Raw genomic sequence first — 12,121 nt, 5'->3', positions numbered from 1 at the left:
CCCACGCAGGAGGGCAGCTCGCTCACTGGCTCTGGCGCAATCACGTGGCCTCACCTCTTCGCCCCTCCCCCGACTCCACGGGCCGTTTCCGCCTCGAGCCCTGACGGACGGCCATCTTCCCCAATGGCCGCCTGCCACTGTTTGTGGCCCCACCCCTCGAGCGACTTCCTAGCCATTGGGAGGCGCTGGCGGGGTCCCGCGGCGCTCGCCCCGCCCATCTGCGCGGCAGGAGCCAATGGGCAGAGCGCGCGGGGGACGTGTTCGGGCGTCTCCGCCATTTTGTGAGTCTATAACTCAGAGCCGTTGGGTCGGTTCCTGCTATTCCGGTGCCTCCACTCCGTCCCCCGCGGGTCTCCTGTGTGTGCAATGGACGGGTGAGTAGTACTCGTTCGCTCTACCCTCTGTCCTTCTCGCGGTCCAGTCTCTTTCTCGTCGCCGCCGCGGCCTCCTCGGGGCGACGGTCCTGGCGCGCCGCTCCGCCTCCACCCCGGGCCCGGGGCGCCGCCCGGTTCCCTCCCTTCCCCCCGGCCTGGGGCGCGGGTGAGGCCCTGGAGGGGGCCGCCAGGGGCGCGAGGCGGCAGGGGTCCGGGGGAGCCCTGCCCGCTTCCGGTGCCAACGAGGCCTGTCCCGTGCGCACGCGGCGGCTGCGCGGCTCTTCTCGCTTCCCGTCCGGGTTCTGCGCGCACGCGCCGCCCTTGGAGAGTCTTGTGGCCCTTCCGGCGCCCCGTATGGTCTCCGCGCGCCCCGTATGGTCTCCGCGCGCGTGCGCGGCCTCGCGCGCTCCTGGCAGCTCTGGCGCGCGTGCGCGGGCTTTCCCGCCGCGCGGACTGCCCCGGCCTGCCCCGCCCGCCGCGGGCCCGGGCGCGGCCGGAGACGCCGCCCTCCTGCCCGGAAGGGCGCGGGCCCTCCGCCGCCCCCTTTGTTCCAGCCAGGCGTCTCGGGGTAGCGCCCCGGGCGCGGTGGGGGCGGGGCGGCTCGGGACCCGAGCCCGCTCCCCGCGTGCCGAGGTGTCGGGGCGGGAGGGGACCGGGCCGCGCGGCGGCCGGGGCTCTGTTCTCGGGAAGGGGTGGAACCCGGTGGAACTGCGCTCTCCCGTCTGGCACCTCGTGGGAAGCGTTCAGGGGCAGTTGCGGGTATTTTGTGGTGGGGTGCTTCGAACCAGCTCTCCTTTCTCTCTTGGGCCCGACCGGGCGGGGCGGGCGGTTAAAAGTGCTTGGAGGGTCACGTGCCTTCGGTGTCTCGGGTTTGAAATGATAGGTTTCAACCTGAATTGAGGCCAACCTTTTAGAAAAATTGCTGCAGCAAGAGGAACTTGATCTCCTCGTGGTCTGCCTTCCGCTTTGGCTGGGGTGGACTTGCCCAGAGAACCCTTTCCGGAGCCAGCGGGCCGTGTGCTCGGTTTTCTTGGCCGTCTGGTCAAATTCTCGAGTTTTGTCTTTTCCATCGCCCCCCGTAATCTGGTTTGGGGGCGCATCTGCAGTCTCTTGGCGGTGGTGGTGTTACTTAGGCAGCCGGGCCTGGTCTCCGGGTGCAGCTCCTTTTTGGTCTGCCGTCTTTTTGTATATGTGCTGCCGAAGCGAGCATTGTCCTGCCGTCTTTTTGGAAGGTCGGAAAATCTTTCCCAGAAAGGCCGTTTTACGTAAAATACTTGCTGTGTCCGAAGCCCTCGCTTGGGAGTAGGAAGCCGCCAGGCGGCCTGGGTTAGCAGTTGGGAAACTGCGTACTTTTCATTGTTTGTCTTTCTGGGAAGTTTTTTCTTGACTCATTAAAATTTTTAAAAGTCGTTGTCGCTGGCCCGTGAGGTTTTTGAGGGCAAGAGGTGGAGGTTCCGCCGTAGAGGCGGAGGGTGAGGATGGGGCAGGTCCCGAGCCGAGGCTGTGGTGGGAGCCCCCTCCCTGAGAGCCCGAGGGGGATCCTGCAGCCGGCGGCCCCGGGGCCCTCTGCCGGGCCCGAGGCTGGGCCGGGGGACATGTTGTGTGACATCATGAGAGGCTCTGGTCACGGGACCGCCAGGCCTTGGAGGCCAGGTGACCTTGTGAGGGGCGTTGCTGGCTAAGTTCTCTCCTGAACTGATATTTTGGGAGTCGTTAGTTTGTTGTCAGTTTTTGTTCACTACATAGACGACCTCGGAGGGTTCTGCTGTCCGGGGGTGGGGGGTGGGGCTTGGGCTGCAGGACCCAGGAGTCCGGGGCAGCTGTGCTCTCCCCCGGCCCCGCCTTTCGTAGCGGGGCCTGCTCTGCGAGGGCGGGGGGGAGAAAGTCCGCTCACGTGGAGCCCGGTTGATGAGTAACTCGTGTCAGCTCTATCTGATCCTTTCCACCGAGCTGCCCCCTTCTCGGCCCCGTGGGGCCCGGAGCTCTGATCTCGGGCCCTTGAGTTGCCTTTTTACCGGCCTGCCTTCTGCTGGAAACGTCCCCCAAGCACTGCCAGTTTCTAGAAAGCAAACAGCAGCACCTGAACCTTAACCAGCATCAAGTGTCTCTCCTAGGGCCTGTGGAGGGGGGTGTCTTTGTCTTTGGACGGGTCGGGAGGCGGGGCCGGGGTCCTGCCGGGAGGGAGCCGGAGGACAATGATGGCTCCTTTTCAAGTGGCGATTAAAGGGCGGACGGCTCGCTTCCCTGCCCCGGCCTTCTAGCTGACGAAGGCCTCGAGCGGGGGCTCGGGCGCCGGGATGTGGCGGGCGCCCTGGCTGACGTCTCCTTTTTTCTCTCCGCAGCATCGTCCCAGACATAGCAGTTGGTACAAAGGTAGGCGCTTGTGACGTTGCTTCCTCCTTCCGTCCGCTCCCACCATGGGCTGCCCGGCTTGCTGCTCCTAGGCTGGACAGCCTGCCTCGGGCGGGGGGTGGGCGGCCCCTCAGCAGTCTGATTTCTGGATCCCCTGCCCTGCCCTCAAGCTCAGAACGGCTTGCGGTTGGAGGTGGGATGCGCGGCAGGGTGACGGGATTTTTGTCCTCGGTTTCGTGTGGGTAAAGTTGAAGTCTGTTTGCACCTCAAGCAGCTAGTCGGGGGGGGGGGACCAGAGAATCTCAGGGGGCTCTGGGGTAGTTCCAGGCTGCTTCTGAGGCTGTCCTCGTTCAGATAATTTTTGCTCAGAGAAACAGGACGGCGGGGGCAGAGTGTCCCCCCTCGGGCCGTGTGTCCTGAGCCCCGTAGGTGGCCAGGTGTCCTGAGGAGCAGGTAGCAGCTGGTTTCTGGTCTGGTGGCCGCCGTGCCTGGGCTGGTTTCGGTTTTCCCAGGCGGACTGTCTTTGCACACCGCTTGTCCCGATCTTCTTGCAGATAAAACCTGATTGGTGGCGGGAGGAGGGAGAGGGACTTCATCCGGAGTGCTGTGATTGGCACGGGGACCTTCCCCCTGCTTCTCTGGGGGCCGCTTCAGCCGGAGCACCTCTTCCAGGGGCTGTCTCCTCCGTCCCATGCCCCGGGGGTCTTGGCTGCACAGGACAGAGGCCCTGAGCCTGTAGGGTGCGTGCACCGGGGGACCCACCGGGAGGGCAGCCTGGTCCTCTCCCTCAGGTTCAGGATAAGCTGGGCCCCAAATGAGGCGCCAGGGGTGTTGGTGTGTAAGCTATCAATGAAGAAGCAAGGGGACTCTAGGCGCTGTTCCTGGCGCGGTGGTCGTTTGCTGTTGGTGCTGAATTGACCTCAGGGCAGGGGCCCTGTGGCAGCAGCTGGGAAGAGCTCCCCCACACTGTGGACTGGCCCACGTACCCCCAGGCTTCTACCCTGCAGAGTGGCTGTGCCCCAGTGGGCTGTTGCTGTGGAGCCACTGGTTACCACGTGCGCCTGCCCGCCTCCCCCCCCCCCCCCCCCCGTGCTGGGGGAGGGGGCGGCGTCTGGGAGGGAGGCCTGGGGGATATGGGCGGCCAAGTGGGTGGGGCTTGCCCCACAGACCCTGCAGATGTAGGCGTGCCAGGCCGTCTGCTGTGAGAACATGGTTGGGGCCAAGAACGCCCCACTCCTGAGGGAATCCCGGCCCTGCTTGTCACCTGTCAGAGACAGGAGCCGAGATGTTATTTTTAAGGTTGTGCAGCCGGTGTGTGGGATCTGCCTGGGTGCCCCGTCCCTGTCCAGCTCTGGACGGGGGCCCTTTGTGTGTCAGGGGGCGGGTCAGGGCTCCAAGTCCACATTCCTACCACTTAGGCAGGGGAGACTCTGTCCTCGGTGGCTCAGGGGCATTCTGCCTGGGTTCTCATGTGGCCCTTCGTTCACGGCTGGGGCTGGTCTACTGCTCTGAGCCTTGAAGCGCCCAGGTCCACTTGGTGAAAGTGAGCTGGGGCGTGACGGGTCAGGTCAACCTGGAGTGCTTGGGGTTTTTAACATTTTGCTTCATTATAGCAAATTCCAGCCCGTAAGTGGTCTGCGGTTCTGGGTCCTTTTCTGGACTCTAAGACCAGGCAGGAGTCTGAGCCTTTGCAGCCTCTCCACGGGCTCAGGTGCTGGCCCTCTGCGCATCCATCTCAGCCCTGAGCCCTGGGGAGCAGATGCCCGTCCGGCGTGGGGTCTGGGTTCAGGGTCATGCCCGTAGCAGGTGGCCTAGCAGCCAGGGTGGCCCAGAGCATCCTGTTTGCTCCCAGCAGCGTTGCCACGTGCCCGATTCCTGTCCTGAGGGGCAGACCTTGAACCTCCCTGGCTTCCTTCGGCTTGTCTCGAGGGACAGGGTGGGGTGTGAGTGTCCCACTCAACTTCGGTGCTAGACCACGGGAAGGTGGGAAGGACCCTGGGTGTTTGGCATCCTTGTTTGTAAGTGGCAGTTAAGCTGGTCTGAGGGAAGGGCAGAGATAAGGTGTTCTTGAGGAGGGACGAGCTGGCGAAAATGGCAGTTGGAGGGTCTGGCCCTGAGAAAGGCTGGTTTTTGCTGTCTGCCGGGAGGCCGCGGGGCACCTAGGGCAGGGAAATTCTTCTCAGGCCACCGGTTTCGTGTCCGGAAGTTGTTGAGGGGAGCCAGACCCAGTGGGGTCTCCTTGCCCCTCGGGTGGGGTTTTGTGCTCACCCGGCAGGAGGGCCCCCGTCTGCTTCTTCACCCTGGGCTCGATCTTACCTGGTTCTGGGAGTTGATTCAATTGCATTGAGATTAATGAGTCAACTAGTCGTTTCTGGAGAGAGAATGGGCTGGGCACTTGAGGAGCTTCTTGTTTGTCACCAAGGTGCCCGCCGCCTGGAGAGGTGGCCTTTCTGGTCATCGGGCTCCGGTTTCCTCAGACTGGAAAGTAGGACAGACTCCTGCGGCTGAGCGGGTGGCTGCAGTGTGTGTGACAAGGGGGCTTTGTCCTCGTGGGCCTTGAGTGGCTCTGCCGTGATTGAGAGCACGACGGCCGAGCCTCGGGGTAGCCAGCCTGAGCCCGTGCAGACCCCAGGCACGGGGGGTGGGGGGACGGGCCGCGCAGAGCCCCTGTAGGGGACGAGACGCTGGCCCTGCTTGGGGAAAGACCCCCCAGGGGCTCCGCAGGTGGGGAAAGGAGCTGTGTCTTGGGTGCAGAACCACTGGGCCCCCGTAGGGAGGGTTGGGGGGCGCTGCGGTGAAGATGCGGCTCGGTTCCAACCCGCCCCTCTCTTCCAGCGGGGATCTGACGAGCTCTTCTCTGCCTGTGTCACTAACGGACCCTTTATCATGAGCAGTAACTCGGCCTCCACAGGTAACCCTAACTGCGGCCTTACCTGGGAGCACTTCCTCTGTGTCTCTGAGGAGCGCACTTGGGGTTGGTTGGTCCTGGCCTTGGTGACCTTGAGCCTCACTTCCCCGGGAGCCAGGTGTGGAGACCTCCCTGTCCCAGCAGCCTCCCAGAGCTGGGAGGAAGCCGATACCAGGAGAGGGGTTGCTTGCTCTAGGGGAGCCAGGAAGTGCCTCGTGCCATGCACACCATCCTTTTGCAGCAAATGGAAACGACAGCAAGAAGTTCAAAGGGGACAACAGGAGCACAGGCGTGCCCTCCAGGGTGATCCACATCCGAAAGCTGCCCAGTGACGTCACTGAGGGAGAGGTCATCTCCTTGGGGCTGCCCTTCGGGAAGGTCACCAATCTCCTGATGTTGAAAGGGAAGAACCAGGTACAAGGCCTAGGCCTTCTCTGGGGTGGTCGCCGGGCCTCCCGGGTCCAGGCCTGGCTCACACACGACCCCCCCCCCCCCCAGGCCTTCATCGAGATGAACACGGAGGAGGCTGCCAACACCATGGTGAACTACTATACGTCGGTGACGCCCGTACTGCGCGGCCAGCCCATCTACATCCAGTTCTCCAACCACAAGGAGCTCAAGACAGACAGCTCGCCCAACCAGGCAGTGCGCGCCCTGGGCTGCGGGCGGAGGGGGGTGGGGTGGGCGGTGGCCTTGGGGCTGATGGGACTCACGGCTCTGCCCCCACAGCGGGCCCAGGCGGCCCTGCAGGCGGTGAACTCAGTCCAGTCGGGAAACCTGGCCCTGGCTGCGTCGGCCGCGGCGGTGGACGCAGGGATGGCAATGGCTGGACAGAGCCCAGTGCTCAGGATCATCGTGGAGAACCTCTTCTACCCGGTGACCCTGGACGTGCTTCACCAGGTGAGGCAGGGGGGTGGCGGGGTGGCACCAGCCTGCGGGAGGGGCTGGTTCCGGGCTGAGGCCAATCCCTCCGCCGTGCTCTTCCCGTAGATCTTCTCCAAGTTCGGCACCGTCCTAAAGATCATCACTTTCACCAAGAACAGTCAGTTCCAGGCGCTGCTGCAGTTCGCCGAGCCCGCGAGCGCCCAGCACGCCAAGCTGGTGAGTGGCCCCGGGGCAGCCGCGCCGCCGGCTGCCGGCCCCCACTCACAGCCCTTTTGCTGCCCCCGCAGTCGCTGGACGGCCAGAACATCTACAACGCCTGCTGCACCCTGCGCATCGACTTCTCCAAGCTCACCAGCCTCAACGTCAAGTACAACAACGATAAGAGCCGCGACTATACACGCCCTGATCTGCCATCTGGCGACAGCCAGCCCTCTCTGGACCAGACCATGGCCGCAGCCTTCGGTAAGATGCCCGTTGGTGGGATGGCAGTGGGGCGGGGTGGGGGGCAGGACGCGTAGCTCGGTCCTAGGCGCCCGTCTCCCGGATGCCCACACAGCACCAGCCCAGAACCCACCGAGTGGGGCGCTGGCAGCCGGCTCGCACCCGTGGGTGCGATGATTAGTGTCTCATTTGTTTCTAGGTGCGCCTGGTATAATGTCAGCCTCTCCGTACGCAGGAGCTGGTTTCCCTCCCACCTTTGCCATTCCTCAAGCCGCAGGTATTCAAACGCTCGTCCCCACCACCGCCTCTGCATGCCACACCTCTCCCGTAGCTCTGCTTCCACGGCAGCCGACGTGGCGCAGTCACGGGGGGAGCCCATCTTCCTGGGCACAGGCCTCCAGGTTCCCCACGGGGCCTGGACAGGGCAGTCGTAGGGCAGGGCCATGCAGAGAGCCCGCTGAGCCCCCAGTCTCTGGTCTGGTTCCCTTCAAGCGCCCGTGAGGACCAGCGCACGGTGGTTGGAGGGATATGCCCCTAGTAGGTGCGTTTAAGTGGCCTGGTAAGCGAGCGGCGTGAGCTGGGTGGGCACACCTGAGCATCCCTACCGGGGGCCAGGCGCCCACCTACGTGACAGTCCTGAGCCTGTTGTCCCGCCCGGCGTGCCATTTGCATGGTGACGGGCACCTGCATGCGAGCACGGCCGAGGCCGTTGGGTTCAATCCTGCATCCGAGGAGCTGGAGCTTTCTGTGCTATTTGGCGCATGTAGACGGTCAAGCCAGCACGGTCTGTGCCACGAGAAGCGTGGAGGAGCCGCAGGCGTGCCGTGCTGCTGGGCCAGCCGCTCCCCCCACCCCACCCCCTACGTGTCTCCGTTTGCATGAGGATGGGCAGGACCTGCGTTTTTGTCTCAGACAAGGTGGGCGCCGCTGCTTATCTGACTGCCTCTTCCCTCCAGGCCTCTCCGTCCCTAACGTGCACGGGGCCCTGGCTCCTCTGGCCATCCCGTCGGCAGCGGCAGCGGCAGCAGCGGCGGGCCGGATCGCCATCCCAGGCCTGGCAGGGGCAGGAAATGCTGTCCTGCTGGTCAGCAACCTCAACCCCGAGGTATGTGGCTCTTCTAGGCTGTCCTTCCGGACTCCTACTTCGGAAGTAGGAGTTGGGAGTTTGCTCTCAGGTCCTAGTGCAGACTGAGCCCCTCCCCCAGGCACTGGGGCCCCTGGAGCCGGGTCCCCTGGCCTGGCCAGTGCCTGCAGGTGTCACGCTGTTCTCCTCTCTGCACTGATGTCACTCACTGCTGCGTCCTTTCCGCAGCGCTTGGAGTCCTCCTGTTTTCCTTAATACCTCAATGTACGTTCCTAATTCCATGATGCTGAGAGTTGAAGTATTTGGTGTTCATGAGAGCAGTTTTGCAATTTCGAGCCCAACCAACCTCGGTCTGCAGGGGCCTGCGGGGCGCCTCTGGGGAGGGGGTGCAAGCCAAGGCCACCAGCCACGGTCCCTGAGGTGGCAGCCAGGCCTGTGCTTGTCTCGGTGGCCAAGTTCAGCTCAGGGAGCTGGGATGAAATGATAAAGGCTCGAGATATTTTGATCTTGAGAGACGGGGTTCCTGTTTATTTTAATGAGCTGCTCTCTTGCCTGTCGGAGCATGTGTGACTTGCGGCCTCTCGAGCCCTGTCCCAGCTCCTCTAGCCAAGCTCTCTGCTAACAGCCACCCCAGTGAGCCTGACTGGAGGCCCTGGTGCGGGCCCCGGGGAGACAGTTCCTGGAGGGCCTGTTGGGGGAGTGGGGGGGCGGGCGGGCGCCGTCTCCTCCCCGCGGGGGGCACTCCTGCTGTCCGCCCGGCGCGTGGCTCGTAGTGTGTGTGGTCTTGACTGATGGGACACCGCGTGTTTTCTTATGTATTTACTGACCTGTGTTTTTGCTACTTTTTTTCTTTTCTCCCCTTCCCCTTTCCCAATTTTTTTTCTTGCCCTGATCCGGAATTTCTTTGCCAACTGACTGCACGGTACTTCTGCTTCCTGTTGTTGCTTGAAACAAAACAAAACCATAAATAAATAAAAACAAAATTCCCCCTCAAACCCTGCTCTCCGGAAACCAACCTGCCCTTGAATATTAACATCCTGACAACTTCATCATCCATCAACCTGCACGCCTGCGGGGCTGCCTCCTCGTGGTGGACGATTCCAACTCGCCCCCTGACCTCTCCCTTTCCCTGTCCCTCGCTGCCTTGCTCTGCTGTCCTCTAAAGAGAGTCACACCCCAAAGCCTCTTTATTCTTTTCGGTATGTTATCGTTCCCACTTTTATTATCTTGTTTTCGTGTAATTGAGGTGGTTGTCACGCTCTGAGACGTCCGAGCGTGCTGTCTGGGCTGCGCTTTGCCTACTGATTTGGACTCCAGAGCATGGTTTACGGCCCCGCATGCTATTGGCAGAGTAGATGTGTCGGTAGCAGCCGCAGGATGGTTCTTGGCAATTGGCCTTTCCTGGATTTCAGGGCTTCTTTGCTGAAGGCAGCCCTCCCGGTAACGCTCCCTGTGACTAGACAGCTTCTCAGGCAGAATAGCAGAGCTGCGGGGAGAGCCAGCCCTGTGCGGGAGTGCGGGTCGCGGGGCTGGCGGGGAGGGGCCACGGGGCCCGGGCGGCTCAGCAGTCTGTCCCTGTGCCCTCGAAGGCGTGTACGGCGACGTGCAGCGGGTGAAGATCCTGTTCAACAAGAAGGAGAACGCCCTGGTGCAGATGGCCGACGGGAGCCAGGCCCAGCTGGGTAAGTAAGGGCTGCAGGGCCACCGGGCCGGGGGGCTGTGGGGCTGCGGCCAGGGGCCTTGGGTCACGTGGGTCCTGTGTTGTCTTCCCCCCCCAGCCATGAGCCACCTCAATGGGCACAAGCTGCACGGGAAGCCGGTGCGCATCACACTCTCCAAGCACCAGAACGTGCAGCTGCCCCGTGAGGGCCAGGAGGACCAGGGCCTGACCAAGGACTATGGCAACTCGCCCCTGCACCGCTTCAAGAAGCCCGGCTCCAAGAACTTCCAGAACATCTTCCCGCCCTCGGCCACCCTGCACCTCTCCAACATCCCGTGAGTGCCTGTAGAGGTCTCCTGGGATGCTCCCGCTTCCAGGGGCTTCCACAGGCCGTAGGGAGGCCTTGCTGGAGGCCCAGCCGAGTGTGTTCTCTGCTTCTAGTGCACCTTTCAGATGCTCTTGGTCATTTTCTGATAACCTATTTCTGGGGCCCCTAAAAAGCTCCTGGAGACCCCACCCTTCCCTGGACACTCAGCTGCTGTCTTGAGGGAATGGCCTTGGCCTTCCACAGAGTGGCTCAGGTCCCTCTCTCTCCCTGCAGGCCTTCCATCTCTGAGGATGACCTCAAGATTCTCTTCTCCAGCAACGGCGGGATCGTGAAAGGGTTCAAGTTCTTCCAGTGAGCCCAGCCCCACCCCCTCGCCCCGCTGCCCCTGGGCCTGCCCTGCCCCACCCGGCCCTTCACGCCTCCTTGTGTCCCCCTCGTTTTCCCCGCAGGAAGGACCGCAAAATGGCGCTGATCCAGATGGGCTCCGTGGAGGAGGCCATCCAGGCGCTCATCGACCTGCACAACCACGACCTGGGTGAGAACCACCACCTGCGGGTGTCCTTCTCCAAGTCCACCATCTAGGCCGCCACCAAGGACCAGCCTGCCGGGCACCCGGCGACAACTTCCATCATTCCAGAAAAAAAGCCACTTTAAAAAGCAGCTGAAGTGACCTTAAAAAAAGACCAGAGATTTTATTTTTTTAAAGAGAAATCAGTTTACCTGTTTTTAAAAGAAATTAAATCGAATTCACTTGCTCACCTGGGGGAGGTGGGGTGCCAACCTCAGGCTCTTGGTGACCGTGCTCTTGGCCCAGCCCGGCCCCTTGCCCGTGCCTTCTGTAGTCTGTGTGGCGGGCGCTCCCAAACCTCCACTCGGCTTTCTTGTGCCTTAAACCCACTGCTCTGGCAGGGCCTATCTTGGGGTAGCAGACGTGTAGGGGTTTGGGGGCCTGGGGGGGGGGGGGTCGGCCTCCCATGGGATCGTGTGCCTGCTGCGGTGGGAGACCGTGGGTGGCCAGGTGTGGCCGCCCCCAATCCTTGTATCATTTGCCCCCCCAGCCCCAGGGCCCCTCCCCGTCGCTTCTTCAGCTTTGTTTCCACCATAATCTCTGTATTATGCTTCGATGCAGCTGCAGACACCTGTGCCTAGCAATATTTCCAGTTGACCAAATATTCTAATCTTTTTCATTTATATGCAAAAAATAGTTTTAAATAACGTTTTATATAGCAAGATGATAAAAATGGTATGAGTGTAACCTAAATTTTCTCCTCGTGGTATGACTTTGTATACTGTACTTTTATTTTATTCCTTGTCATTGAGTCGCAGGGCAGGATCTAATTTCCAGGGCAGACACAATGGGGCCGGCACGTCTGCGACCTGCCGATGCCTTACTCACAACTGTCCTCTGTCCCGGAGGACAAGTGCTCTTAAACTTTCAGGGTTTCTTTTTTCCTGCAAATTTTGGACCAAAGTTTTGTTTCTGTTTTTTGTCTGCTCTAATGCTGGGACCCCAGGAGGTGGGACAGCAGCCCTAACCTTCCGGTCTTTACCGCCTTGTCCTGCACTCACGGGTCCAAGGGGCTCCCCGCGCAGGCCCTGTGCTGGCCGGCCCTCCTTCAGGGCCTGGGCCTCAAGTTTCCATGTCGGGGTGGAACAAGGGTGTAAATATTTATAATTTTTTATACCTGTTGTAAGACGTGAGGGGCAGCAATTGCGGTTTTTTTATGGTGACACAGATGTATATTTTGATAACAGCAATTACAGGCTCAGTATTGTAAGGAGCATGGCAGGCCACTGCCCGCTGCCGGCTTGTAATGCGGAGAGAACTGAATTAAAGCAATTTTATAACAACTCCTACCTTTTCTGTAGGCTCTTTTTTCCTGTCCACATGTAGGAGGTGGTCTGGCCGGTCTGTACTGGACTCTGAATAAATTCTCTGTATCCTGCACTTGATTTCCCTCTTTATTGGGCCTGTTTGTTTCACTGCTGTTTCCTCCTCTGTGTAAACTCAGCCGTGTTGTTCCCCTCACTTCTCGCTTGGGGGTTTCAGGGGGCCTGGAGATGGGGCCCCACATCTGCACTCCACCAG

General features: G+C 61.5%; 1 protein-coding gene across 3 annotated transcripts; it reads left to right on the top strand.

Moving 5' to 3' along the window:
* Positions 1-247: 247 nt before the first annotated feature.
* PTBP1 (polypyrimidine tract binding protein 1) lies at positions 248-11,999 on the top strand. 3 transcript variants are annotated; one of them, XM_030845566.3, is made up of 15 exons: positions 248-374; positions 2,717-2,747; positions 5,562-5,637; positions 5,876-6,048; positions 6,133-6,279; positions 6,364-6,534; positions 6,625-6,735; positions 6,807-6,981; positions 7,160-7,237; positions 7,917-8,065; positions 9,210-9,243; positions 9,634-9,726; positions 9,823-10,039; positions 10,306-10,383; positions 10,482-11,999. In XM_030845566.3, exons 1-15 carry the CDS (start codon positions 367-369, stop codon positions 10,612-10,614), a joined length of 1,674 nt encoding a protein of 557 aa, XP_030701426.1. In that variant the 5' UTR covers positions 248-366; the 3' UTR covers positions 10,615-11,999. The 3 variants fall into 3 exon arrangements, with proteins under 3 accessions (XP_030701426.1, XP_030701428.1, XP_030701430.1); XM_030845570.3 differs by lacking the exon at positions 248-374 and adding an exon at positions 1,065-1,133; XM_030845568.3 differs by lacking the exon at positions 7,160-7,237.
* The last annotated feature ends 122 nt before the right edge of the window (positions 12,000-12,121 follow it).

This window comes from Globicephala melas, chromosome 3 (genome assembly GCF_963455315.2).
Source record: "Globicephala melas chromosome 3, mGloMel1.2, whole genome shotgun sequence".
Lineage (NCBI taxonomy): Eukaryota > Metazoa > Chordata > Mammalia > Artiodactyla > Delphinidae > Globicephala > Globicephala melas.
Note: the sequence above shows the minus strand (reverse complement) of the source record. Positions and strands in the feature narration are given on the sequence as shown.

What these genes read in the sequence shown, in the direction of transcription:
- PTBP1 (XM_030845566.3), top strand. An exon ending in ACATAGCAGTTGGTACAAAG is followed by an intron (nt 2,748 to 5,561) that starts GTAGGCGCTTGT and finishes CCTCTCTTCCAG; the next exon opens with CGGGGATCTGACGAGCTCTT. An exon ending in CAGTAACTCGGCCTCCACAG is followed by an intron (nt 5,638 to 5,875) that starts GTAACCCTAACT and finishes ATCCTTTTGCAG; the next exon opens with CAAATGGAAACGACAGCAAG.